Source organism: Exophiala spinifera, assembly GCF_000836115.1.
Source record: "Exophiala spinifera strain CBS 89968 unplaced genomic scaffold supercont1.8, whole genome shotgun sequence".
NCBI classification, from domain to species: Eukaryota; Fungi; Ascomycota; class Eurotiomycetes; order Chaetothyriales; family Herpotrichiellaceae; genus Exophiala; species Exophiala spinifera.
The window spans coordinates 2506150-2533169 of record NW_015622520.1 but is presented as its reverse complement, the minus strand read 5'-3'; the positions used below and the strand labels follow the sequence as shown (position 1 = coordinate 2533169).

At 52.3% G+C, this 27020-nt stretch overlaps 9 protein-coding genes across 9 annotated transcripts; 3 read left to right on the top strand and 6 right to left on the bottom strand.

Moving 5' to 3' along the window:
* Positions 1–3976: 3976 nt before the first annotated feature.
* PV08_10978 (uncharacterized protein) lies at positions 3977–5379 on the bottom strand (the record flags this gene model as incomplete). The annotated part of the gene is made up of 4 exons (XM_016385290.1): positions 3977–4004; positions 4071–4153; positions 4212–4551; positions 4817–5379. 4 exons carry the CDS (start codon positions 5377–5379, stop codon positions 3977–3979), a joined length of 1014 nt encoding a protein of 337 aa, XP_016231892.1.
* A 2649-nt stretch (positions 5380–8028) lies between these two features.
* PV08_10977 (uncharacterized protein) lies at positions 8029–8717 on the bottom strand (the record flags this gene model as incomplete). The annotated part of the gene is made up of 3 exons (XM_016385289.1): positions 8029–8113; positions 8180–8505; positions 8556–8717. The coding sequence occupies 3 exons, from the start codon at positions 8715–8717 to the stop codon at positions 8029–8031; spliced, it is 573 nt and encodes a 190-aa protein (XP_016231891.1).
* A 1695-nt stretch (positions 8718–10412) lies between these two features.
* PV08_10976 (uncharacterized protein) lies at positions 10413–12172 on the top strand (the record flags this gene model as incomplete). The annotated part of the gene is made up of 2 exons (XM_016385288.1): positions 10413–10596; positions 10671–12172. The coding sequence occupies 2 exons, from the start codon at positions 10413–10415 to the stop codon at positions 12170–12172; spliced, it is 1686 nt and encodes a 561-aa protein (XP_016231890.1).
* Positions 12173–14189: 2017 nt separating this feature from the next.
* On the bottom strand, positions 14190–15701 carry PV08_10975 (uncharacterized protein; the record flags this gene model as incomplete). The annotated part of the gene is made up of 1 exon (XM_016385287.1): positions 14190–15701. The coding sequence occupies one exon, from the start codon at positions 15699–15701 to the stop codon at positions 14190–14192; it is 1512 nt and encodes a 503-aa protein (XP_016231889.1).
* A 903-nt stretch (positions 15702–16604) lies between these two features.
* Positions 16605–18359, bottom strand: PV08_10974 (uncharacterized protein; the record flags this gene model as incomplete). The annotated part of the gene is made up of 4 exons (XM_016385286.1): positions 16605–17418; positions 17511–17639; positions 17705–17885; positions 17978–18359. The coding sequence occupies 4 exons, from the start codon at positions 18357–18359 to the stop codon at positions 16605–16607; spliced, it is 1506 nt and encodes a 501-aa protein (XP_016231888.1).
* An 874-nt stretch (positions 18360–19233) lies between these two features.
* On the top strand, positions 19234–20574 carry PV08_10973 (uncharacterized protein; the record flags this gene model as incomplete). The annotated part of the gene is made up of 4 exons (XM_016385285.1): positions 19234–19677; positions 19738–19882; positions 19952–20348; positions 20397–20574. The coding sequence occupies 4 exons, from the start codon at positions 19234–19236 to the stop codon at positions 20572–20574; spliced, it is 1164 nt and encodes a 387-aa protein (XP_016231887.1).
* Positions 20575–22414: 1840 nt separating this feature from the next.
* PV08_10972 (uncharacterized protein) lies at positions 22415–24267 on the top strand (the record flags this gene model as incomplete). The annotated part of the gene is made up of 5 exons (XM_016385284.1): positions 22415–22555; positions 22627–23362; positions 23417–23643; positions 23704–24015; positions 24088–24267. 5 exons carry the CDS (start codon positions 22415–22417, stop codon positions 24265–24267), a joined length of 1596 nt encoding a protein of 531 aa, XP_016231886.1.
* Positions 24268–24556: 289 nt separating this feature from the next.
* PV08_10971 (uncharacterized protein) lies at positions 24557–25393 on the bottom strand (the record flags this gene model as incomplete). The annotated part of the gene is made up of 1 exon (XM_016385283.1): positions 24557–25393. One exon carries the CDS (start codon positions 25391–25393, stop codon positions 24557–24559), a length of 837 nt encoding a protein of 278 aa, XP_016231885.1.
* Positions 25394–25529: 136 nt separating this feature from the next.
* On the bottom strand, positions 25530–25901 carry PV08_10970 (uncharacterized protein; the record flags this gene model as incomplete). The annotated part of the gene is made up of 1 exon (XM_016385282.1): positions 25530–25901. The coding sequence occupies one exon, from the start codon at positions 25899–25901 to the stop codon at positions 25530–25532; it is 372 nt and encodes a 123-aa protein (XP_016231884.1).
* Between the last annotated feature and the right edge of the window lie 1119 nt (positions 25902–27020).

Genomic DNA, 27020 nt, shown 5'->3' with positions numbered 1-27020 from the left:
ATTCTGGAGGTGTGGTTTGGCTTGAAGTGATCGGGGGGACTTTGTGCGCCCGAGTGGTGTGTGGGTGTGGGTGTGGGCGTAGGTTGGATGGATGGAAAGTATGGATTGGAGAAGAGGACGGGAAGTGAGAAGGCGATACAGTACTGGCTACTTATTACTTACTGCCTATCTTACCTGCGGGACTCATGCCACCCCTGCACTCTTTATATAGGTGAGAAAGCTGGTCAGTCGGAAAGAACGAGCATCAACCGATAAGTCGCATGGATTCCCTGAATCGGTGAGAAGAATGATGGATTGCCCGGTTGATAGTTGCCAAGTCAAGATAGACCTGTTTGGGTAGTCAGGTATCTCGTCGTCATTGGCCCTGACGGTGTCCATCTGCCCTATCCATCTCCATTTTCATATCTGGAATTTGGAATTTGGGATTTGGAATAGGATGATGAAAGACGACGATAAGATTGACGCCCCATGATGTATGATCCGGGAAGCTGTTCCGAAGAAGAACCACCAGGAATCGCGTACGTGTGAGGTAAAACATCATGGCAGCAGTGGAATCCTTGTCGTCACTGAGCACCAGGTATTTGATATTCATCACGGAGTTATTTCCGAGGTTCCAGCGAGGCAATACTATTTATTTAACCGTAGAGCTATTTATTGACAACGAGCCCATTTCCTCTAATGGCCAGATTTCTGCTTACGAAATTGTCACTTAGGTAATGCACACGCCCACGCATAACGCACTTGTACACCAATTGGTTTGCCGACGATACGCCGAAGGGCAACTTTGCCGGCGAGAGAACCCGAACGGGAACGGAAAATTCGATCATGACAGTCTACACCGACTACTCCGCACAGAGTCCCTTCATTGATCGTCAAACGGTGGTACGTCTCGATTCTCCATGGGTGTTTGTTCCTGGAGTACGGAGTACCCAGAACAGAATAATACACGACATGAGCCCCTCCCACTCGTACCGATAGAGTGGTATCAATTCAAGATAGGTAATCCAGCCTTCCACCACGCAAGTTGTCCACGGTACGCGGCATATGGTACAACCCTTGCACTCGCCCTATGTCAGACAAACTCAAAAGGACATTCATCTGCTCGTACTCGAAGTCGAAGTATACCATACCTCCTCCATCCGCAACGAGATCTAGTCATTACATAAAAGCACTTAATTTCACGTACAATCCATGTCAACTCCACCATTACCTGGATCTGTTGACATCCCATCTACCATACGAGTACGGGGACTGTAGGTGCTTTCGTGGCGGCGCTGAGTGGCAACCGTGGTGCGAACGACGTGACGAAAAGCCACTCTTGCTTTCTTGTTTCCCTGTCGAAGCCAGATCAGACGGGGGGCGAAAGAAGGGCGCTGTTCCCCCTTGATTCAGGAACTCTTCTTGCCCGACTGGCGGCGGTCGGACTTTATGCAAGATATTGTACCTCAGTATAACAAGTTATGCTGCCGATCATTCGAAAACAAACAACCCAGGAAATGGCGCAATAGAGTTATTCTGTTGCAAGTCCCGACTCCCGAGGAGTTCGTCATCGATCCAAGCTTGAACCGGAACTGGGCAAAATTACCTACCTACGTCCATAACGCATATTCGTCCAGGAAAGGACGGAGTATGAAATTACAAACATTGCAGAATTCGAAACGAATGAGAGGAGAGGAGAGGGAGGTGTCCACAGTGACCAGGAAGTCAGGCAGCTAGGCATCTCGATAGTCAGTAGATACCTGAGGTACAGAACCAGAGTAAGGTACAGTAAGTGAGCACTTTGGAGGTTCTCGCACCCAGCATCTCCCTCGCGTGACAGTCTGGTACAACACAGCACTTCGATTGCTACTTCCTCAAACTTTACGACCCCGCCGCAGCGATGTGCTGTACATGTAATAGAGTACCTTACGACCTAATCCCTGCTACTACTACTACGACTACCTAGTAAGGCACTTGGGCCTATCGTTCCTTCCTTCCTGCCTACCTACCGACCTACCTACCTAGCTAGCTAGGAACCTTATTACCTCTCTTTTAGTCTTTCTCCCGGCCCACTACCTAGTTTGATACATGCAGAAGCCTCACAAGCAGGTGGCCGGTGGCTGGTGCTCACTGATGTGTATTGTACGTACCTTGGTGACCACCGACTCGCCCTTGGCCAAGGGAGTTTAGGTAGCGGCTAGTTTTGCTTCTACTGTACGTGCTACGGGCGTGTTAGGGGCCTACTGTACAACCTGCTGCACCTGCCGAACCTACCTAGAGGTTGGCAGGTCACTAAGTTAGTTAACTAGCTAAAAAAAAACAATCCAACTTGGGTCGGTGCCGCCTCGACGCCTTGATAGCCACTTGGTTAAAAAAAAAAAAGAAGTTGTGTCTTTTCCTGAGGGCCTCTTTTTGCGCTGCTGTCGTTGATGGGGACGGGGTGGCTGGCTGGTGAACACTCGCATGAGAAGTAAACTTCGAATCCAGCGCCCCAGCCTGCTTGTTACCGAGCACTCCATAGGTACCTAGGTAGGTAGGTAGGTAGGTAGGTAGGTAGGTACCTATCTGACCTACCAGTAGAAATTTCCACAACTGTTCGTGAACCCGGCCTGTCGTGTCCCGGACCAACTGAAAAGCGAATCGAAGAGCCTGGGCGCACCTGATCTTTGCTCTGGAGTCGGTCTCCGTTCAAGCCTACGGTGGTTGGTACCGTGGCCTTGGTACTTGGGTTAAAAGGACCATGCCTAGTACCACGCAGGTAGAGGGGCGGGCAGGCAGGCAGGCGGGCATGCAGGTAGGTTGGGCATGCAGGTAGGTTGGGCATGCAGGTAGGTTGGGCATGACTCCCTACTCCTGACTTACTTCGTCGTTCAGATAGAGACCCCAATCTGATCGATCCCAATGTCACGGTCAGTTGGCCCTGACTTTCTCTTGACAGATCATATACATATATATACACACATATACTCTCCATTGAACACGGGTCATCTCCTGGGAATGCAACGGAGATCCCATCTTGGGATCCAAAAACACTGTGCAAAAACAAAAGACAAAGACGGGCCTCACTTCAGAAATCGAACTGAAGCCCAATCTCTGCGAATAGTGTGCCGTCTCATGGATGATGAACCCCAAATACAGCATTGCTCAATACCTCACGAGATGTGCTGCCTCTGTGCTGGTGTCACAGTATACACACTCTTTCAGCATCAGTTATGATTTATGATTTCCCATTACAATCACAATCACAGTCAATTTGTGCCCATGTCACTCATCCAGACACATGCCGTAGTAGATACCCGGAGTATAAGTCATACCCTCTCATATACACAGAGTATATGACCTAGGTAGATTCAGAATGATACAGAGCCTTCGCTTTCCTCCGGGTAGAATACGACGTTTCTACCGAGATCATCTTCATGCCTTTTTTCTAGCCTCCAAGGCTTCCACTGCAATGCTGCTTTTCTCTCTTTGGTGGTTGAGGAGCCTCGTCATCTTTGCCAGACTGCTCGCTAGATCCCAAAGAGGTGCGTCGGTATGAAAGGACCTCGGGTGAAAACCTGTTGTAGAAGAGTCGACCTCAGTCTCTTGAATAGTAAAGGTAGGTTGGGCCTGAGCCTGGCAAACATATCCCCATTTTACTCTCACAACATGGTCAAGCTCAAGTCGACCAAGTTCAAGTCCGGGTGCTCTTAATTATTGCTCTCAGGTGTAATGGCTTCCCCACCATTGATGGGAAGTTGTGGACAGGTCGTCAAGAGATGACTGTCTCCAGTTTCCTTGATCCAACTCTGCGGCCAGCAACATCGATACCCTCCCAGTGCACCTCTTTCCCAAATATATGCTCATGCCATCTAGCCATTGGTGTACAGGTCATTACGACGTGAATCATTAGAATTCTGGATGAGGAAGTAGGATCTGATCTGCTGGTAAAACTCGAAATCTGCATGTCGACATAAAGCGTAAATGTTCGCGCAACAATCGTGAAAAGGAACGCCGTTCAAGGTTTTCGTCCAATAACGATGACTCTAGAAATAACAATCATGTCAGGATGGACGCTGTGATGGGCAACAAAGGTGTGCAAAAAGACTTACAGAGGATAGTACCAGTGCTGCTTGCGTTCATTGATTTCTCTGAAGGCTTTGATACAAGCGGCATTGACTTGATCAACCGACCACTAGGAAAACCATTAGCGCTGAGTTCGGTGCAGGTCGACTATGACTTCGGAAACCTACGTTCAATTCCCGGGTACAGACTTGTAGCAACCAGCCTTGCAAACCCGTCTTGTAGAATCGTTCGTAGAATCTTCCAATGTCTTTCATCTTCGAATCCGATGACCACGGTCCGAGTGGCAAGTTGATTCTCTTTTCTTGTACATCGACGAAGCCGGCGTCCTCAATCATCTTTTTCATGCTGAAGGAGATGTCGAAATCTCGTCCGGCGGCAACAGACAGGTGACTTCTCGTGTATTCGCAAAGTGCTTTGATGTTACTATCCGGTGGAGTGTCCGAGTCCAAGGTTTGCGCGTCGATTTCGACCTCCATCTGTTCGATCCAACCTCCCGACCTCAGGTTACTATAGAACATCAGCAATCAACGTCACAAACTGAACACTCAAGTCGACAAATATTCCAGAAACACGAGAACACTCGAGCTTGCCCAGCGACTATTGGCTATGTTTCTTTGTGTATTGAGCAAGCCTCAAGGACCGGATTGCCCTTTGTATTCTCGAAGGGGGAAAGCCAACGTCAAAAGAGATGCGAGCCAGTGACATGTAGGTGTATCTCCCAAGTCGCCAAGCGAGAAGAACTTGCCAGGATCGCGAGAGGCATCACACTTACTCAAAGCAATTCTTGTATAAGGCGTGCCAGTCCTTGACTCCGCCAAATAGAGACCGAATATGGACCAGATCAAACTTCATGGTGGGATCGTCGAGAACCCACTCTTCTGTCGCGTCTGCAATCATGTAAGAGCAGTTTGGAAGGATGTTTCGAGAGTGTGGTGTAAGGTCCATGCCCACCACCTGAGCATCGGGGCACTTGTCCGCCAACCCCTCGGCCCAGTAACCGCGTCCCGTTCCTATATCGGCAACAGCGCGAAGAGTAGGCTCTTCTATGGGCGACACATAATATTTGTTGTCGAGAATGAGCAGGCACATCTCATGCATGGTGATTTCATTCTCTTCCGAGACCTCGTCATGAGGAAAGGGGTGTCCGTCTCTATAGTCGTGGTACCGGCGACCATTTTCCATCCGGAAGTTATACGCAGAAGAGGCGACGGAATAGGCAGAGCTGGCATCTCGATCCTCTTCCTCGAGGACAGAAAACCGGCCATAGTTTTCATCGACGGGGATCACGGTCGGTAAATTCAGATCGTCCATACTGTCCTTGTCAGAATAAGTCATGGTTACCAAGCATGGTATTCCTTCGTCGTACACGTGGAAAACCATATAAGACCCGGGCGTCCGCTGACGAAGCGGACAAGACGCGGCTACGAAGGTGCCCTGCGTAGAGGAAGAGGAATACCGGGGGGATTGTCCAAAAGGGCCGGAGCCAAGATGAAAATATCGTGTGAGGGAAGAATGCCAGGACGACAGAATGGGACAACGGCGACGACGGCCTGTCAATAGTGGGCTGCAATAATCTTAAAAGGATCTCTCTTTCTTGAGTCGAGCAGGTGGGGAACAGGTTTGATAACCGACACGCCGTTGAATGACCTAGGAGGTCGATGGTGGATATTGGTCGACCGCGTGAGCAACAGTGCGATGTCGAATAAGACCGGGTCAACCCAAAGCTTCGGCACCAGCCTGGAGAAAGAAGTGTCTACCCCCCTACGTTGGAACACTGACAGGGTGGGTAGGGTTGATTGCTTGGTCGGCCTACAACGGAGCCAGCCAGCTGGCACCCTGACAAACGTTTCAACGAGTAGCGCAGATGACGGCTGTGGCCTAAGGGCCTATGAAGCGGCGGAAGAGAGCCCAAATAGGATATCCGGAACGACCGAATTGTGGAGAGGAAAAAGGGCCTGGCGAGAAGACGACCCAAGGATGACTATTCCAAGATGCCCAAGGTGAGAAGATGTGATCGTGGCGATTGTGGAAGAGGTAGGGGGGCAGTCGGGCTTCTTTTAGAAGAAGAGTCTGAAGGAACACGAGTAATAAGAATACGAATGATGAGCACTGGCCTCGAGCAGTGGAGAGAGGCAGCGACCAGGCATGGAAAACGTTCTTCGCAGGCCGGCGGACATGGGCTGGACTCTGATACATACAATACGAGGTGAGGAGGGGCGGTGCCACCGCGGTGGGAGAGGCAGCAGTGGAGGAAAACGATTCGAGGGTAAAAAGTATGACGGGGTGGGCGAACTCAGTCTCGGCGATTGAAGCGACAGAGTTGTCAGTCGACGATGGGACGGTGTCTGCTTGTTGATGGGGAGGACGGATACCGTAGCCGTAGTGCGTCGAGGCGGTGGATAAAGATTGGAGGAGTGGTGGACTAACACTAATAGTGTTGGAAAGCACAATCGAAAAGCGCAAGGGGAAAATGGAGGGACGAGGGAGGGAGAGCGAGAAAGTCGGATTGTGATGCTGCCAATACCAATAGAGGCAAGCGACTAGAGAAGCATAAGAAGCACGGGCGAACCGCGAATCTGGTAATGAATGCAGCGCAACGGAGGGCGACGGATCGCAATCATTGCTGCTCGGCAGATAAATTGGGATTTTTTGTTTCCATGACCAGTCCCGGCAACTTGGATCCCTCAGCTGTGTCCTGGACTCCCCAGTTGGGGCGAAACAGGCCCCCTGGCCTCCGAAACTATTCCCAAAGGCACCTAGAAACGGTCCGACTAGTGTCTTTGGCGCCCTGGCCCTCGCCCCCTGGGCCTTGGATGCCCTCGCCTTTAGGCTCTTCGTTCCCTGCCCCGTCCCGCAGTGCCGGGCCCAGTCGACCACAAAAGCCACACAACTGTCTGCTGATCCCGCGACATGGCTGATTCTAGGTAGGCTCGACAACACCTACTTACGGCAACCCGAGCACGAGACTCGCTCGAGTCGCTACTCTTTGCAGGCGCTGGTGGGCAAGTCCTGAGAACTTGAGTGACGATAAGAATCTGGCGCCTGTTGAGTCTGGTAAGCCCGCCTGGCGACACTCACTCTCCACTGCACAATCACTCCAGGTTACATCCTCCTCCAGCTCAACAACGCTTACCTTTAGGCACTCTGGATGAACCCTGTCGAGACTCCAGCCACGGTCGGAAGTTGTACCTACAGAGTATCAATCACCCGCAAAAGCCCTGTTCATTTGGCTGACCATGACGGATAAGTACCATCCTTCTCATGGCAAGCCGCCCAGTTTCCTATTCGGCAGCGTTGCATCATTAGGTGTCCAACGACCCTCATCGTCGAACACGTCAATTCACGCACAAGACGGACTGTCCGCTCACATTGCATGCACGGGTCCAGCTAACGAGCCCAGGGCAGCCTAGCGGCCGGACAACGCAGACGTCTCAATCCTGCTCATCCAACCTCAAAAAACCTTTGGATGGAGCTGCTCCCGACCTTCTGGCAACAAATCGCCTCTTCCCGATGGGGAGCCGAGCGACGTTCGAAGCCTCACATGCATGTCACATCTGCATGTCTGGAGGCTGAGCCTATGAGAGAGGCCGAAGCAAGCCACGTCGGACCACCAGTGCAGCGGACTTAGAATTTTTTAGCATATGCCCTCACGTTGTAACCTTGCGACCTATCATTCTCTGCCACATCTCTCCGGGGATGGAATTCCACCACGCCCGAACCCAGTTCATTAAATGCTGTGAGGCCTGCCACATGCCGCAAACACGAGGATTTTCAATGCTTATACAACTGTTGGGAACCGAGGTCACCAATGATTGCTCCATACCCTGCCATTACCCTGGACAACCCACAACCATCCTTACGCCTTACCTTTTTTTTCCCTTGCGAAGATCACCCGCGGACATCCTGGTGACGTACTCGGTAGCCGGCTTTGTTTTTCCCAAGCAAGATCCCTGGCTCGTTGCCTACTTCCTTGCTATTGGTGTCTCAAGCGTCGCTCTTGTCGACAGGTGCCTGCTTGGTTCTTTTCCACAGGCAGATGGTACTGACCGCCGACAAGGTGAACAGGATGCTATTGCAAAGTACGCGGTCAGCTTCCCAGCCCAATGGGTTTCCGAATGTGCCCAGCGCCACTTACCACAAAGCGATGCTCAACCCCCAGATTGACTTCATTTCAAGGCAGGTGGATTTGGAAGTGCCGATCCAGGAAGAGTAGTTGACTTTGCCACTTTTGTTGAGGCTGTTTCCGAGTGCCGAAGTAAAGTCGTAGGCGCTTGATGTGGCATTGGAGGTTTTGTCCAATTCTGGGCAGTTGAGGTATGATAGCGGCCTCCCAATGACGACCGACACCACGACGAGCGCGATCAAGAAGACTGAGTCGATGCCAGCACTGATAAGGAAGGGGAGAATGCTGTCGAAATACAGAATGAGTGTAATGGCGCAGTACAGAACTGAAATGCAGACCTAGTGCTGGTCAGAAGGGCACAAGACTTCCGGGCTTCAGTTTGACGTACGATGCTCAATGTTGCCACCAATACCGGTGGAGGGGTTGCGCCAGCGCTGACCATTTCGGAAATGAAGTTGGCCGTGATACCAATAATGGCAATCATGGAAGCCATCTGCAACGCCCTCGTGGCCTTGAAGGTGGCTCCGAGAACGCCATGATCAGGGCCCATGTCGACCTATCTTGTGGAAAACGAAAACGAAAACGGAATGAATGACTGTGAGAGTATTGTCATGCACTGATCTGGTCTTTTAAAGAGCGTGTCGGTCAAGCTGGGAACTGGTACAGTGACGGTATGGGTGACAGGTAATGAACGTCAATATGGGCCTGCTTCTTGTAGAGGGAAAGGACTGAACAGAGTTGGATCAATGGAATGATTGTCTTTGGAGTCTGGAAGCCGTTGGAAGAAGATCATGTATTGCTTCGTGACTTGGGCATGGCCGCGGTTTAAGTATCTTGAAGTCCGGTACGTGAACCAGATGAGTTCTATCTTGACGCAGTCAAATCCAACATTTCTCAACTCTCCACGAAGCACGACCAAATCGTGGAGAGGCGAGGGCCAGCCGTCTCTAAACAGTCTCAGGATGACTACACACCGTCATTGATGTATGGCAGTGGTTTCTTTGTCGCAACCACAAGGCTGTTTCGAACGAAGCGCCGAGGTAGGTGACCTATTTCAGGCGAGCGGCTACGAGGATCCTGATTCCGCAGCCGCCAGCCATACAGCGGCCAGCCTGTCTCAACAGCCTCATTCGTTCTTTGAGCGCAACATCAGACAAGGCTCGCCATTGCGGAGGTGTCGTTGAGGCCTTGGACAGGTCTTGGGCACTCTGAAAATTTTCAACAGTGGATATGTGATGTTTTGACAGGGTTGATCGGAGCATGCCTAAGGTACCTTAGGTAGGTACCTGTTGGCGCAGAGTGCTCTGCATGGCACTCTTGGCTATGCCTTGTCGTCCCACATTGGCCTACAATCACCAGTCATTAGGGGCCCTGTTGCGAAATATCCGCCCCCAAGGTACGAGTACCTGACCTGAGGTGCTCCCTGTAACCAGGTACGAGTACTGTACGTCGCCATGCGCTCGTCAGTGGCAGTTTTCACCCGGGCTCCTCACCACGCCGCCCAGCCTGATGCGCAAACATATGTGGCTTGTCTGAATCGAGCATCACTTATGATTATGCGAAGTGGCCTCTGCATCCTCTTGGCCGCCGTAACCCACCTTACGTACTCTGTACCACGTCTAGGCTCTGTCGGTCGGTCTGAATCTTGGGCCTTCGGCGACATCCATCGAGGATCGGCCACCTCCAGCCTCTGCACGCTGTGACCGGCCAATCGCATCGTTGTCCGCCTCTTCTTGCCTGTGCAAAAATTTCTATGTGGCTGTTATCGTTATCAGCCTGGTGGCTCTTCCACATCAGCAATCGGCTTTCCATTTATTCTGAATAAATCAATAGCTCGAACTCTCTTATCTCGCGAGGGCAGAGGTCCAAGAAAGACCTCAAGAGAGCTTCAGCTTTTCTCGCCACTTTGCCTTCCTGTTTGTCGACCCTGCGTCCGGTTCCTTCATTTACTGTTCTCGAAGCCAGCAGCTGTCCATCTTACCCTCCGCCGCCTATACAAGGACATTCTACTCCGCACACTGCCTCGTCCTGCTGAATCGTTGGCTGCTCCGCACCCACTTCCTTTCCCTGATCTTCCCAGCTCTCCCGCCGACTGGCTGCACACGACCGAGCGTGTAACTCGACACTCCGTAATTCTTCTTCCCCGCCTTTGCAGTCGAGTACCCGCGACAGGCCTCTCGTTCTGCGGTTGACTGGGCGGCTCTTGTCTTGCGGCTCTTGATTTCCTGTCTTCATACTGCTCGCCATGTCTCTAACGCGAGTGGCCTCGGTCGATGGCTTCGAGCGAGAAGGGCCAGGCTCGGGAGCATCGTCGCGAAGGAGGATGAGTTTCAACCCATTCAGCGATCAGCTTCCTCCTGCGCACAGGAGGACTAGCGTGGTCACCGAGGCTCTGCAGTTCGAGGAGGTTTCCAAGCAGAAACGACTAGGTGAGTGGCAAGATTATGCCGAGGTGCAGGCATGTTTGCCAAAAAGGCCATCGTCTCGCTGACCTTTTGAGCAGTACAAGTAATCATCGCAATTATATATTGCCTCTTTGCCGCTGGTATCGTCTTTGGTTATGCTGCCATTAAACCGGTCCTCATCGATGAAGGTGTCTTTGCAGATCTGTGCACGCCAGAAGAGGTGGAGGCACGTACGTCGCCATGCTATCAACAAGAGATTCGCTTGAACTTCATGTTCACTGTTGCCGCAGTATCAACGAACGTCGCGGCCCTCCCTATCGGAACCATTCTCGATCGGTATGGCCCAAGGGCCTGCGGTATCATTGGGAGTGTCTTCTTGCTCACAGGAGCTCTGCTCTTCTCCTTCGCCTCTAAAGCCAGTGGCGACCTGTTCACTCCAGGATACTTCTTTCTCGCCCTCGGCGGTCCATTCGTCTTCATCTCGTCCTTCCAATTGTCCAACACCTTCCCACGAAATTCGGGCCTCATCCTGGCCCTTCTGACCGGTGCATTCGATTCCTCCTCTGCGCTGTTCCTCGTCTTCCGACTTGTCTACGAGGCTACCGGCGGCAAGCTCAACACCCATCGACTCTTCCTCATCTACCTTGTTGTGCCTGTCTTCATTTTTGTCGTCCAAGTCTTCGTCATGCCAAAGGACTCGTACAAGACGGTCAGCGAAGTCGTCAAGGATGCAGAAGAAGAGATCAATGCTCCAACGCCACCCGAGGCGACCCAAGAAGAGATACAAGTCTACCGCGAGCGCAGAGAAAGCACCATCGCTGAAGTCAGCCTGCTACTCGACAAGACCGTCAATTCCAAGCGCCAGAAACGCGAGGAGAATAAGAACAGCAAGTCCGGTGTCTGGGGAGCCCTGCACGGACACTCTGCCCTGGACCAGATCAAGACACCGTGGTTTTGGTTAATCACTCTCTTTACGGTCGTTCAGATGACTCGTATCAATTACTTCGTCGCAACCATTCGTCCACAAGAGCGGTATCTGCTTGGGTCGGAAGAAAATGCCAAACTTGTCAACGACTTCTTTGATGTTGCCCTGCCCCTGGGTGGCGTGCTGAGCATTCCCTTCATTGGCACCCTTCTTGACAACACATCCACACCCTTCGCCTTGGGTTTCTTGGTCGTCGTGGCCACCATCATTGGCATTCTGGGATGCTTGCCGTTCATGTGGGCTGCGATCGCCAACGTCTGCCTGTTTGTCCTGTACAGACCTTTCTACTACACCACCGTCTCTGACTACTCTGCAAAAGTCTTCGGCTTTCAAACTTTTGGAAAGGTATATGGACTGATCATTTGTCTGGCGGGTCTGTTCAATTTCCTCCAGTCACCCCTTGACGCCGTCACTCATGTCGTGTTCAACCTCAACCCGATCCCCGTGAACGTCATCCTCATGTGCCTCGCCGTCATCGTCGGTACGGCTCTGGTAAGCTTCACATACATCAAGAGCCGAAGCATGAAGCGGGAGCACCTTGAAGACGAGGCCGAGGGCGCAACAGAGACATTGATGCCCAGTGCCAATGGTGTTGGCTATGGCACGCAAGGGTAGAAGGCCCTGATGAGATTTTGAAGGACATGTTTTCTCGTCAATAACACTCCGTACGGAATCTGTGTGTCAGAAAACGGCCGATGCTTGGAGACGTCAAGCCATGGCTTCACAGAGTGTGGATATCTATCTCGTTTGAGCATTGGCGCTGCATGTCGGGATGGCCTCTATTAAGAAAAGTTATCTTCCTACTTTGAGAACATAGTAGTCATGCAGCACGATCGCCATGTTTGGGCCTGGCTGGCTTGTACCCTGTCGGTCCATCACTCAGACCGGTTTCCGACGCGGGGCTTTGGACTCAAGAAAAGAACCAAAGGAGTGAGTCCCGAGGCGAAGGGATTGTACATAACCGAAATTGGAAAGATCATGGGGAAAAAAAGGGATCACGTCCCTGTATTTCTCATGGGAAAGGGGAGTTTTCTTCAATGAACTCGGACACCAAAGTCCGTGTGTCTCGAGCTTGGGTACGGAGTAGACTGCACATTAATGTAGGTAGGTAGATTGTGTGTTGTACAAAGCGAAAGCCTCTTTTCTGCTACGCCTAATTATGAGCCCGTTCGGTGTCGAGAACCAGCCCAGTCCAATTTTTCAGTCGGTCTAGTTGAAACCCAAGAACACCAACGCGGCGATACAAGCCATGGCCCAATTCGCAGTGACTCTTGCACCGTCTTGACTACGTTTACTCTTTTGAATCTGTCCGACACTGCATATTTGCACAGATCACAAAGATGGCGCATTCGATGCTCGCCCCGGCAAATGGAAGAGGGCAATGGTACATTTCTCCGCCAGTATTCGTTTTGGATTTTTTGTGTTTGTTGTTTTTCTCTCTCCACTGCCTCGCAGCCGTGCATTGCGCATAACCATTGGTGCTCGTCCGCCGTGTCGACTTCGCTCTTCGTCCGCGACAAAAGTAGAGAGTTGAGTTTTCTTTTCCGATAGTAAGAAGGTCGTATGGGTCTTTTTTGATGGGCATGCATGAGCAGAGTAAGCGCGAGCTGCGTTGCGGTACGAATACATTGTTTAAAATTTTGAGAGGAAAAGGCAGAGGCGGTTGTTTCCTTTGCGGTTCTAGAATCCAGGAAGAAGCATTTCGCTCCAGTCCGAGTTGAAGAATGCTACCGCAGCCTAAGGTGGAGAGAAAGAAAAGGTTGTTAGCATTGACCGGAAATGAGGTGGGGGGAGGATGAGTCGAGGTATGCGAAGGTGTTCGCTTCTCTGGTCTGCTCGACTCTGCTGCTGCTTGTCGAAAGAGACAATTCTCGAACAGAAAAGCGGAAGCAGGAAAGGCGAAACGTAGGGAAATAGCAAAGCGGGAAAAAGACAATCTTTTATTGATCCTGGGATATGACATACTCCGAACATGGCGACGCTGATGACAACACTGGCATTCTCCTCCGACGTCAGCGAGTGGTACACTGAGCTGATATATCCCTTGGGCTGGCTGCGGCGGGCAGGTTGAATGGCGACTCGCTTGGGAGGCATTGTCAAGGATGTGAAGCGATGTGTGTGCTCGCGAGGTCTGATGTAGCCAGAGATGTAGTGGAAGTAGCTGTCGGTGAATAAGGTGGGAAACCAGAACAAAGAAATCGACGTCGAGCTACAGGTGTGGCGAGCTCAGTTGGAAATTCAATGTGCGGTATGTATGCGGGTACGTGAGGTACAGATAGAAAGCAACGTTCAATGACCGCTACGTTGCGCAAAGACGAATATGAACTTCAAGAAATTTGGGATCGGACGGGAACCGCCAATTTCTGTGGAGTATTCTGCATCCAAAGTGCATTTCCATTTTTGTACGGTAAAGTATACGTATAATTGGTGACTTGTGCGCTGGACTCATATTGGACTCGTTCTCGTAAAGCGGTTTGCACTCATGCATTCATCATTGACCTTCAGAACTCCGAACATGCTGACCTCGCATCAGTAATCATGGCAAAGAGGTGATGGCTTGATGATATTTTCAGTCTTGTCAGACTGTACACTATTTCTACTACTCAAACGAAGGGTTTTCTACGCCTCGAGTCTAACCTGCAGTCTTCTCCTCGACGGCCTTCTGCCCTCTCAACAGCTGCATCTTCTTCTTCCGGTCGAGGTAGGCGGCGTGCCACTCCTCGGTATGTCCCTGCATCTTGTCATCTATACCCTGCTCCTCTGCATCTCTATTCGCCCAAGCAACCAGATCAGCCACGTAGCCGATCTCCTGGCCGTCACCTCTGAGGCTGTGGAAGTCTCTTCCGAGGCCCTTGGTCTTCACGCGCTCCGCGTACTCATCACGCATCTGTTCATATGACGGCAGCAGAGCCTTACCGCTGAGGACCCTCGCGACGATCTGGGCTTGAAAGTCAAACAGTGAAAACGTCGCTATATGGTAAGGCGCGCCGACGAACGCGAGCGAAGGGTCCTCAATGTAGAAAATGTCCTTGTACAGATTGTGGACCATGTCGCCCTCCGCCGTCACCAGCACCTGGGTGTCTGCCTCGCGTGCCGGCGTCGTATCGGAGTGAAGGTGAGGAAAGAACGGGTACGACGTGATGTACCCTGTGCAAAGGATCACGGCGTGAATATCAGATAGCTCGTCGCCGTTCTCGAGCACGATTCTCCCGGGTATTGGTGCAGTTGCATCTTCTTCGGTACCCTCACCGCCGTCCAATTCGAACGACCGAATGCCACCTACTCTCGTCGCCTTCTCTGGGAGAAAACTGGTCGGGAGGTCTAGCTCTCCCCCACGAGAACTCTGATATATGCGGTTGGCATACGGCGCAGATTCTTTTGCAATGTCGCACGACGACACACCGGCGCCAATCAGGAGGATATTCTTGTCCTTGAACTGTCGAGGATCGCGATACCTTTTCGAGTGCCAGACTCGCTCTGGATACGCCTTCTTCCAAGCCTGCAACCCTGGAAAGTCAGGAATCCGAGGCATATGGTAATGCCCCGATGCCACGACGACGCCGTCAAAAGCCCACCGCCGTTCCGTCAAGTGCGTTCCATGTACAGCATCTTTGCGGAGTGTCGTCGTGCGAATCACCCACTCTGAACCGACCTTGCGCACATCCTCGACACGGGTGTTGTACTGTGTGACGCTTGCGACGCCGTGCTCTCGTGCAATGGTCTGGATGTATTCCTCCAGGACAATCTGGCTGACAATGTCAGGCGTTCCCTCCGGCCAAGCTTGCAGGCTCGTTCTCATTTCACGCGTCGACACGTTATTCCTCAGCCCGGCATAACACGGCCCAGGCGGTGCGTGGGCTATCTCAAGGTCTTCGACTTTCTCCTTGTCGTCTTCCGGCGGCGTTGGAGGCGGCGTGCTGTACGCCAGTTCTGGCCTGATTTCATAGTCTCCCTTCGAAGGCTGCTCGTTGGGATACGTCGGATCTTGAGCAGACCTGGGGTCAAAATGCCATACCCCACCTGCAATGCCGGAGCGTTCGAACACCACAACGTCAAGACCATGTTTCAACAGGTGAGCGGCACTCGATACACCGCTGATGCCTGCTCCAATCACCGCCACACGCTTTCCGGGTTGATGAATCATCGTGTGGCTTTACTGGTGTCTTGTGAGCTGCAAGGGTCAATGCGGAAGTATATCTATTATAAGAAAAATGACAAGAGAGGAAAAAATCGCGAGTCAATAGTGAATCCTAATATACCCCTGGCGCTCCTTCATCCCTGGCGAAGAGGGCGGATAGGTGGAATGAGTGAGCGGTAATAATGCACCTCTGTATCTGCGCGCCGTTACCCGGGAGGCTTGTTGTACTCGTGTCAGTAAATTTGTCAGGCTACAAAGTACAGTGGTCAAAAGCACCTAGGTACGCATGTACAAATGCCTGGAGGGCCAGGTGTGCATCGGGGGTGGCCTGGTGTTATCCTGGTTATCTTTGTCCCAGAGCACGCCATACGAGATGCCGAGATGTCGCGATTTCGACCAAGGATGACCACATCCTTGCATCCCCCCCAGCCGCACAAGATCGTTGTGTAAGCGATCGTCCTTTTGTGCGTGGTATAATTTTGAGTCGAACTGAAGATCTATCTACTGGAAAAAAAAACTGAAAAGCACATGAGGATCAGGATGGTGTGTACTGCGTGAACAAACGATGCTCGAGTCTCAACTCCTGAGTCTGTCATGTTATTTGGCGCTGATGTCAGCTACAGTGACATGCCATTCTCTCCTTGCCCTACAGTTCCATGGAGAATTCCCGTGTGATAACGCGTACGAAAACCAGGTGTGTGTCGACGTTACGAGGGAATGAGAGTCATCAATACGAACTTATTCGATGCCGAAGCACCTAGGGCGCTTGCTTGCCCATCCCGGGGACGAATGGTCCTGCTTTGCTCTCACGGCGTCCTACCGAGCTGTCACGCTTCAGCGGATTGCGTGTTCGACTGCGTCGAAGTAGGCAAGCAAGATCATCCCGCCCCGAACCTCGGAGGTATTACCTCAGGCAAGGCTGATGTGCTTCTTTCGCTCGAGCTCCCACTTCCACAGCCAGCGTATGGCCAGTGCAACTACAATCAATCCTGCAGACAGGCATGCCGACGTCACGAACCCCCGATGGTACTCTGGCGCGTCGATCTGCTGCCAAACGACGAGCGGCAGCCAGGCCTGGAACACGTACGCGATCTCGTTCATGGACCCCGTGACGATGGCTCGCTCCTCGTTGTCTTCGGAACAAATCTCGTGAGCCCACGCCATGCACAACCCGCTCAACCCGCCACCGCATCCAGCGAGCATGTAACACGCCCAGTGCCACCCCGTGGGGATATCCCACACGGCCAGGCTGGCGTAGCTGACGATATTCACCGACGCACCGAACAAGATGGGCGGCCATCGCGCGCCTTTGAATATGGTGTCCGACGTCCACGCGTACACGAGAGTGCTGACGATTTGCACCGCGTACGTCGTCGTCGGGTAGACGTTGATCTGCGAGACGGTGTATTTGGGACTCTTCGAGTGCTTGAGGTACTGCGCGAACGTGGGCTGAGAGACGCCCGAGCCCGCATTGTTGAACAGCATGTACAGGGGCACCAAAAAGTAGATGTGCCACGAGGTGAAGATCTTCTTGAATTTGGCCTTGGTGTAAGGGGCGCGGTCGGCACGGCCTTCGAGCTTCATGCGCTTCTTCGCGAACTCACGCTCGTGAGGCTTAAAGTACCATGCCCTTGTTATCTCTGGCACATCAGGTAGCAGGAAGTAGCCCGAGAGGGCGACGGGTAGGGAGATGACGCCGTCGACTACGAAAAGCCACTGCCATCTGTAATGAGTTAGTCGTATCATCATGTGGAGTAGGTTCTGGGCCAAGTGACGGCGTGGGAGGTTGAGGACAGGGAAGACACATCACCATACCCTTTCAGACCACCTCTTCCGCCCAAATGATGAACGCACGCCATCAGGTAGCCAGAGAACATACTCCCTATGGCGGAGCTGGTGTGGAAAATGCAGGATCGCTTCGCAAGTTCGTCTCGTCGGTACCATCTGCAGGCAGGTAATTGTTAAGTCCGTCACTATCCGCCAAGTATAACGTTGAGGGAGGCTCTTACGATCCAATCACGTAAACCATGCCAGGGTAGAACGTGGACTCTGCAAGACCCACGAGGAAGCGGATGGCGTAGATTGAGCCTGCACTATTGCATTTGGACGTGCAGAACGTGAGTATTGTCCAGATTAGTTCCATCGTCGGGATCCATATGCTCGGACGGACGCGGGTGAGAACCATGTTTGCTTTTCAGGTTACTTAGTCTAACTCTTCAAAAGGCCCATGTAGCTTGCTTGGCTTTGTCTGGCCGCGATGGGGGAGGGATGAGGTAACGCACATGGCACTTCGCCCAGGACGTATCCGACCGTCCAGCATGTTTGCATGTAATTCAGCTGGTTTTTATACAGACCCAAGTCTTCCTTCATTCCACTCACAAAGGCATTGTTGATGTTGATTTGGTCGAGGTACTTGATGAAATACCCCAGAGATGCGAACGTGAGGACGGCGGCGTCAAGCTTGAACAGGAACCTCCGCTCTTCGGGAGATTTGTCGAGACTGTCCCAGACGTACGATTTCCACGTCCGACTTGGCTTTGCTTGGATGACATCGTCGAAGGTTAAGCTAGGGCTATGAAGGGACGATGGGGACTGGCCGTCACCCTCGACGCTTGCGGAAGCATTCTTGAACACAGCCTCCTTGCTGTCGCCATGAAACGCCATTATGGTGTTTTCTTTTGCTCTTTCTCTTGGTTCCGGTGCCTCGTGCTTCCGAGGTTTTAGAAACCACTTTTGACCTTCTCCCAAGCCTTTCATAAATCAGGAACTGTTAGCTTTACCATTCCAGCGTTGGCAGTGGAGACGCCAACGGCGGCAGTTGCACCATCTGAAATGGCGTCTTGCACACATATATTGCGTGCTGTTCCCGATGTTCAAGGACATTGGTGTTCGAGATGCCGACAGTGTGTAAGCAAGCACAAGCATTGCGGAATCCAGTGATAAGCATATCTTGTATCACACCACGACCTCCAATGAAACGATCAACTGCCGAGAAGCGAACAGCCACCGTTCTCTCCACGAACGCCCTGCATGGGATGTCAGGGGTCTGTGTCGACAGTTGAGCAACAAATATATGCTTCGTAGCACGCAATTGGGTCACGTGATACTGTTTCGACCACATCCGTCCACCTTCTCCCGCAGGCTCCTCTTCAACAGGCGATTGCCATGGAGTGATTGGAACGATAAGGGTTTCTTGATTGATCTTTTGCGTTTGACCTGGCCACAGAGCCGCCGGCGTTCGTGATCTATTGCGCAATAGGTTTTCTGGAGCTGGGGAACGCGTAGCTTGGCCAGACACACTTCTAACCCAACCAGTAAAACTGCACGCAATGCCGTGTGCAGATCTCGTCATATCACCTTGTTAGGCCAGCGAACGGGCGGGGTTGGTAAGCAGGCATCTCGGTCATGGGTGATATCCTCGGCGCCATCACCCATGAGGAGTTCGCCTTGGGCGTAATAAAACCCGAGAAAGGAATGTCCTTCTGATCCCTGTTTTCTCGCGGGATAACTTCTGTCTAGTTAGAAGATAAGCAGCACAATGGCACCGGCACTGATCGAAGAAAGTATCAAGGACTATGTCGTCCCCAAAAAGGATACCTTGGGATTACCCGAGCCAACATTGAAAAGGTTAACCAAAGCAGGCATTGATTTGTCACACGGGTATCCCTATCGCCCCAATCGCCCGTTGTATCTTCAGGATGTATACAACATCAGAAACAAGGAGCGAAAACATGTCGATGCAGGTGCCAGAGCCGACAAGTCGAAACACGCACTACTGTCTGCTGCCACAAAGGTCACCGACTTGACCACACACATTGGCACCGAGATAGAGGGCCTCCAGCTCAAAGATCTTACAGATCAACAAAAGGACGAGCTCGCCCTATTAATCGCGGAGCGGAGTGTCGTCTTCTTCCGTGACCAGGACCTCTCACCTCAGCAACAGAAAGAGCTTGGGGAGTACTATGGCGAGGTCGAGATTCATGTAAACCAAACCCTCCTCGACCTCGTTGAAAGTGGTTCATTATGCTGAGTTCGACGATAGCCCCAAGTTCCACAAGTCCCTGGAGTGCCAGGAGTGACTGTCATCTGGCCAGCGCTTCAAGCCACCGAGATAACCGCGAGCTTCCGTAAACCAGGCGGTGCTTCCCGTTGGCATACCGATCTTGTGCATGAACGTCAACCTGCAGGTATGTTCTTCACACTCTGAGTACCAGCACGGCTGCGCTCTGTGTGCCGATTGTTTAACTGTGCTCCAGGAATAACTCACCTTCACAACGACACGGTTCCTCCAACTGGAGGAGACACACTCTGGGCCAGCGGATACTCGGCATACGAGAAACTGTCCCCAGACTTCCGTAAACTGATTGATGGCAAGCAGGCGGTGTATAGATCTGCTCATCCATATCTCGATCGAGAGAATCCGACTGCGGGTCCTCAGTACATCGAGAGGACTCATCCATTGGTTCGCGTACACCCAGCTACCGGGTGGAAAGCTTTGTGGGTCAATAGAGCAATGACGAGCCGAATCGTTGGCCTTGACAAGGCCGAGAGTGATCTCATCCTAGGATACTTGTTCGACGTGTATGAGAGGAACGTGGATATTCAGGTAAGATTCAAATGGACTCCGGGGACAAGTGCATTGTGGGACAACAGGTAAGAAATCATGTTGCCTTCCTCAGGCCCTTGAGCTGATTGAGGCAGAATCACCATCCATAATGCGTCTTGGGATTATGGTGGGAACTATCCACGCCACGGAACACGAGTCACGTCGCTCGCTGAAGTTCCTTATTTCGATCCTAGTGCCCCTACGCGCCGTGAAGCGCTAGGTCTCCTGGATCCAGATGAGAAGAAGGTCGACGGGGTCTTGGTGGAAACCTGAAGAGTTTGCTTCGATTATAAGTCAAGGACAAGTGCAAGAGACTCAGTTCCTCGCCCGTTGACAAAAAAACAAGAACTAGATGGTGCCAAGGAACGGCTTAGTCATGTATTAATTCACCATCCTCTTGTACTCTGCTCCTCCCAATTCAAAGATGTCTGGCCATGTCCTATGGACATCCTATATATCATTATGACTCTGTAGACAGCTCAGTCTGCGCTGCACCCAAGCGTGCTTCCGGTCTAACGAATTCATTGCTCAGAGCAACGTAGGCATTGGTTATGTTCATGCCGCGAACGCCTACCTTGGAGGATGAATTGACCCCAATACGGAGGTTGACACCCACGAGAAGGGTCTATGCTGGAGAGTGTTCCCTACACCATCGTGTCTCTCGCCAACAGTTCCTACAATTGGCTCCTTGGTAAGGGTTTGAACTCACCAATTAGGGCACGGGGGGTTGCGTGGCGCCAGCCGTCAACTAACTTCTAAGTCCTGTCTTAGGCATTGAAGGTATTTCGATTCGCTCCTCATTTCTCTGCAGTTCGATTATTCCAGTGCGCGGCGCGTCCAAGCAAATCACCATGAGTTTTGACGCATAAAATGGCACACGATACTGTCTTTGAGGCTACAGTACCAAAGTCTTCCCTGATCGATCTGGGTTGACAGGCCGTTTATGTAACAACCAATGCTTCAACAAAGGCGGTGGCTTGCTTAATGTGGCAGCTCGCAGTTGCCGCTTTGGGAAAATGAACTAGAATTCTCAGAAAATATCGCCATGCTTCTCCTACGTAGGTGGTCCGGCAGAAGACCAAAGACCTAAGCTGGCAGCGTGCTTCGGTACTTCCGGGTTTGGACTGGCCATCAACTCAGCATCTGCTCCTCCGCCTGTCGGCGACAAACATATGCCCGAATGGCTGGGGAGATTGGGGTACCTGGGGTTTACCTGGGGATCACTGGGGTGTACTCGTCCTCCTCCGGTCTGGCCAATGACCGGCAGAATGTGTTTATCTGAAATGCAATATCTACTTTCAGCATCGCCGCTGGCGGCTCGATAATCCGCAAACAGTTGATAGACACTGCTTGTGTTCTCGAAATCCAAAGCAGCCTCATTTACGACGGCAAACCCGTGAAACGCTGTTCCAGTGTCCCTACCTCATACAAAGGACTCTCCACCTGACAAACAATTACAGTTCTTTGTATGCCTGCGGCACTGGACCTGGAACGAGTTTCCGGCACATGTGATCACTGGCCTCCCCGGCCTCCTCGGTGATCTGTTCTCAATGCTACTCGACCGACGGTCTATCCTTCCTCGGAAGAGCCAAATTATGACTCAGGCAGAGGCGCAGAGGCGCATCGTCGCCGTGGTTGCCAGTCCCATTCTACCTCGCATCGAGACCGACCTGATCAGAAGTCCAGCCCATGGCTTCCCCTTAGCCAGAGGAGGCAAAGGAATCTGCCACGATAGCAACTTGGCAGTGGGTCATTGGCGCCTTTGGGTATAGCTCGTGCCCGCATTTTCCCCAGACCTCTCCAACACTAGCCCAGATGATCCTGACTAGAGCGCCGTCTACCAGCCTTCTCTATGTTTTCTTGTCTCAGTAATGCAGATCGAGGTTTGCCTCCGCGTGGGGCCATCGAATACCCGCACTACAAAGCTTCTTATTCCCGAATGGGAGACAGATCTCCGGCAGTTGAGTCCAATCACTTAATTGTAGGTTTTGGCCCATGGTTGGCGTCTTGATATATGAAAGGGTTATATCTGCGTACATGAAATCCACCATCAACCTCACCTGATCCCTCACGCCTTCCGGCACCGTTGCACGAGGACAACGATACCGCAACAATGGACTCTCCAAGAAAGGAGAACGTGTTGTCCCATTGGAAATGTCTCGCCGCCTGTACCTTGGTTAGCATGTGTCCATTTCAGTATGGCACAGATTTTGGTATTATCGGTGGTCTTCAGGCAATGCCTGGCTTTCTCCACGTGCGTTTTCCGTGTACCCGTCCTTTTGGGCCAGCGGCACAAGAGTGAGCGCTTTGCTAACCCCAGGGTAGGTCTTCGGCCAGAAGGACCCGACCTCTCCCATCGGGTACAACATCTCCCACGAGCGCCAACAGCTCATCTCGTCTCTCATGATCCTGGGTGCTTTCATCAGTTCTATGTTTGGAGGACCCATCGCCCATTACATCGGCCGGAAGCTGTCTCTGTGGCTGGCATGTGCAGTCTGCGTCATCGCCAATGTAGTCATGATGACTACGACCAGCATTGGAGCTTTGTATTTTGCCCGTACCTTTATCGGTATCGCCAATGGCTTGTTTCTGACCTTTGGTCAACTCTACCTGCAAGAATGCTCGCCGGCGAGGTATCGAGGATTGGTCATCAGTCTGTTCCAGACATGGACCTCGATCGGTTCCTTGATAGGCACAATTGTCGACAACTTCACCGTCAAATATGAGGGGAAGCAGCAGTACATTGTTCCCCTTGGTATAATCTACATTATCCCAGGTCTTCTGTCTATTGGCTTGTTCTTCATCCCAGAATCTCCACGGTGGTACCTCCTCCAGAATAAGCCCGAGAAAGCACACAAAGCGCTCAAATGGCTCAGGCCATTTCCCGACACGATCGATGCAGAAATCCACGAGATGCAGTCTGCCATTGAGGCGGAGCGAGCTCTTGCCAGGAGCGCCGACATCTTGGACATGTTCCGGAACCCGGTCGACCGAAGGCGAACATACCTTGCCTGTGCTGCCATCTCACTTCAAGCTGCGTCTGGAGCCATGTACATGATCTGTAAGTTCTACCGGTGGATCTCTCAGTTTGAATCGTGGTCCTAACATTTCCCAGCTTATGGTACATACTTCTTCGAGATGGCCCAGGTCGGATCGCCCTTCGAAAATGCCTGTATCCTTACTGGCGTCGGTGTCGCTGCGATCCTGATCAACAGTGCCGTCATTACTCGTTGGGGACGCAGACGATTCTTCCTCGTTACCGGCATGATCATTTGCGGCATGGCGCAACTCATCGTGGCTGTCGTGTATGACAAGCAAGGGCCTGGCCAAACCACCGGAAAGGTAAAGAGGAACAACATCTTAAAGACAGTTCGAGGAACCTTCTCACTGACTCTGTGACAGGTCATTGTTGGTATCTCGGTCGTCTACTTGGTCGGTTACAACGGCATGGTCGCTTCCTACGCGTGGCTCTGCGGCGGAGAATTCCCGTCTCAACGTCTCCGAAGCTACACGTTCGGTCTGGCGACTTCCATTGGCTTTTTGGGAGCTTGGCTTGCGACCTTCACCGCGCCATACTTCATCAACCCGGATTCGTTGAACTGGGGACCCAAGTACGGATACATCTGGACGCCGTCGTGCTGGATCGCGGCTCTGTGGACATGGTTCTTCCTCCCAGAAACGCATGGTCGCACCTTCGAGGAGATTGATGAAATGGTATGTCGTTTTGCCTTTCCCATCCAAAATCGTATGTCGAAGGAGTCCCTTCGCTAACGTGTGCGTTAATAGTTCGAGGCGCACGTTCCTGCGCGCAAGTTCCGAAAGTACCAGTGCGTGGGATCTGTGGCGGCCGCTGCGGCCGCTGTACATGAGGAGGAGAAGGCAGCGCACCATGGCAAAGTCAGCCACGATGAGGTTGTCTGGTCGAACGAGAAGGCTGCTGCGGAGACCGCTGTGGCCATCAGCTGAAGACTCCCATAGCGTTTTTCGGCCCCGGTTGCCGCGTAATCTATGTTGGACGAGTCTTCGTCCAAGGGCACGGTTCTCGTTGAGAAGGCAGGCTGCAAAGTAAACAGATTAAGGAACTGGGAAGGACGGCAGTTCAGGGGCCACTGGTGATGCGGAATATGATTGCATTTGCACCAAGTGCGAGAACAAGCCTCGCACGTAGGGCTATCCTATTTTAGTGTTACAAAAATCCAAACAGTTCAGCTTCAAACCAGGGGGTTTCCACGCCCTTGGGAGATATAGAACAGTCTCACGCGTTCTTCTTTGTTGCGGTCAATGTCTCGGAGGCAGCAAAAACAATCTCGTCACGCTCCTGCAGCAGGTGGAGGGCCGTAGATATGGGACCCATGATGGCGCATCTCCCAATGACATCCAGCAGACTTGTGAAGCCAAAGCCGCCGAGCTTGCCATATCTGCCTACGACGGCCCAGAAGACGTAGACGAACGAGGTGATGAGATAGTCGTACTGCAGGAACCACACTGCGCCTTGGGCCACGCTCGGTGCTTTGCTCTCCGCCAACGGGTTCGGCGGCACGATGGCGTTGAGCGGGTGGAAGGCCTCCACCGTGGCCGGGGTGAACAGGGCCGGGAAGAGAACGGTAGACAGCGAGAGCGTCCAGGTTGCGATGTGCACTGGAACGCTGACGGCCATGGCTAGTTTGTAGACCGTCTTCAGCCGGGGCAATTGGTTCTTCAACGTTTCGGGCTCAGAGGGGCGGCGAGTGGTGCTCGGGCCCAAGAGGGCCTCGACCACGAAGGTGATCAGGTTCGTCCACACGGGGAACAATTGCCACACCACGATCGCAAGGACTTTGGCACTCTGGGATATCATCGCTGGATCGGGTAGAGACATGGCGACCGAGGGGACAATGTATCCCAGTAACACGCCGACCGGGAGAGCGCTCAGGACACCTTCATCGACGGCCAGTGCGGACGGTGTCAGAGGCGTGCCGGGAGTCACCAATGGTGAGGTGAACAGGTAGATGGTCACGTATAGCGGGACGATGACCCCGGCTCCAATGGACTGGAATAGAACGCCATAGATCGAGGTGCTGTGCCCCAGGAAGGGAGGGAGTAGGTTAGTCATGTCGTTTCTCAGTAGTCAAGATGGGGGTTGAGGTCGAGGAGGGTGAATAAGGTACAGGGTAGGTAAGTAGTGACTAAGTAAGTTGGTGCATTTGCTTGCTTCCCCTTTGCTTTGTTCTGGGCGGACGGAACGGGACTTACAAGCTGATTATTCTTCCCTTGTTGGCCTTTCTCGACGCTTCCAGCGTGGTCGCGGCCAAAAGAGCCACGATTTGACCGCCGAACAAGAACGTCAGAAGGCTGGCGCCGGGGTTCTCGCCATCGACCAACGGCCAGAAGAACACGACCAGCGTGGACAGCAATCCGTCGGGAGGGTCGAAGCCCGTAAAGCTTTCTGCGAACGGAGGCCTGGCCACAGCTGTGGTGGCGGTGGTAGGTAGCAGACGCTTCTCCTGATGCTCGACGACCAGGGGAAATGTCCCGTTGGCTTCGCTCAGAATGTGTAGACAGTAGACGCCGACGAGGATAAAAGGGGGTATGACGAGGCGTGATAGCGTGAGGAGGCCCATCTTGTTGCGAAAACAGAAATCAAGACCGTATGGTGTTTTCCTGTACAAATTAGACTCGTGTCGATGCTGCTCAGTCAGGTAAAGAAGAAGAAAAAAGACAAGTTCAGGGAGTCTTTTTTTTCTTCTGGCAAGGCCGTAATAACCTTCATTTACTTGGTCTTGTCTACCTCGGGGTAATTGAACTGTCCTCAGATCAATTCGGGTCAGCCGGGAGGAGTTGGAAACGGCCCTGGTTTTATGCACGACCCCGGGCTTACTATTTAATTACCTAGGCACCGGTCGGATCTGCACTCGAGCATACTGCTACAACGCATCCAATATGCGCACGTAATGCGCTATGGTGTTGGTACCAAGAGAATTTGACAGCGCATACGGAGTGTCGCAAAACAAATAGCGCGAATGTCCTGTACAGTGTGGTAGGTATCTAGGTAAAGCTTAGCAAGGCCGGGACTTTGGCCGGTGGGCGATTGTAGGCAGCAACGCGCCACTTACCACAGGTTGTCTGGGCACGCGGCAGCTGGGGCATCGAAGCCCGAGAAGCCTGAACACACACGCATTAAAAGGCTGAACCAAGCCCAGTCAAGTGCCTCTGGTGCCTAGAAAGCATGGCGCCCAGAGACCGCCCAGCCGCGTCGGTGGCCTTATAGCCGCCTATTGTCTTTCCAGCTCAGTCCCCAGATTTCGTATCTGCACCGTGTAGTCGCACTCCATCCCCAGACAACAGACTTCAACTTGGTGAACACAAACGCCAATCAGTATCAGTGCACACGATGGTCTCTACCTTTTCACTCAGCTTCTTTCCTAGATGAAATAGCTTCTCATGGCACAAAGACCAAGGACTGGTCGCATCAACTGCAAGAAGCGGCACATCAAAGGAAGCTCATCTCATACCCTTGGCCACTATCAATTCTCGGCGTATGCGGTACGCGGAGACTGGCCACGTATAAAGTGAAAAATACTACAAGGATGGCCGGCAATCGGGGAACCTCTTGATGAGGAATGAAGCTGAATTTATTGACACTTGACGGAATGTAATTGAGGCTGTAACTAGACCCTTTGGTTCATTCCAGATTCAATCACCATCCAAGACGGTAGCGCTAGCAGCTGCTGTACTGAAGG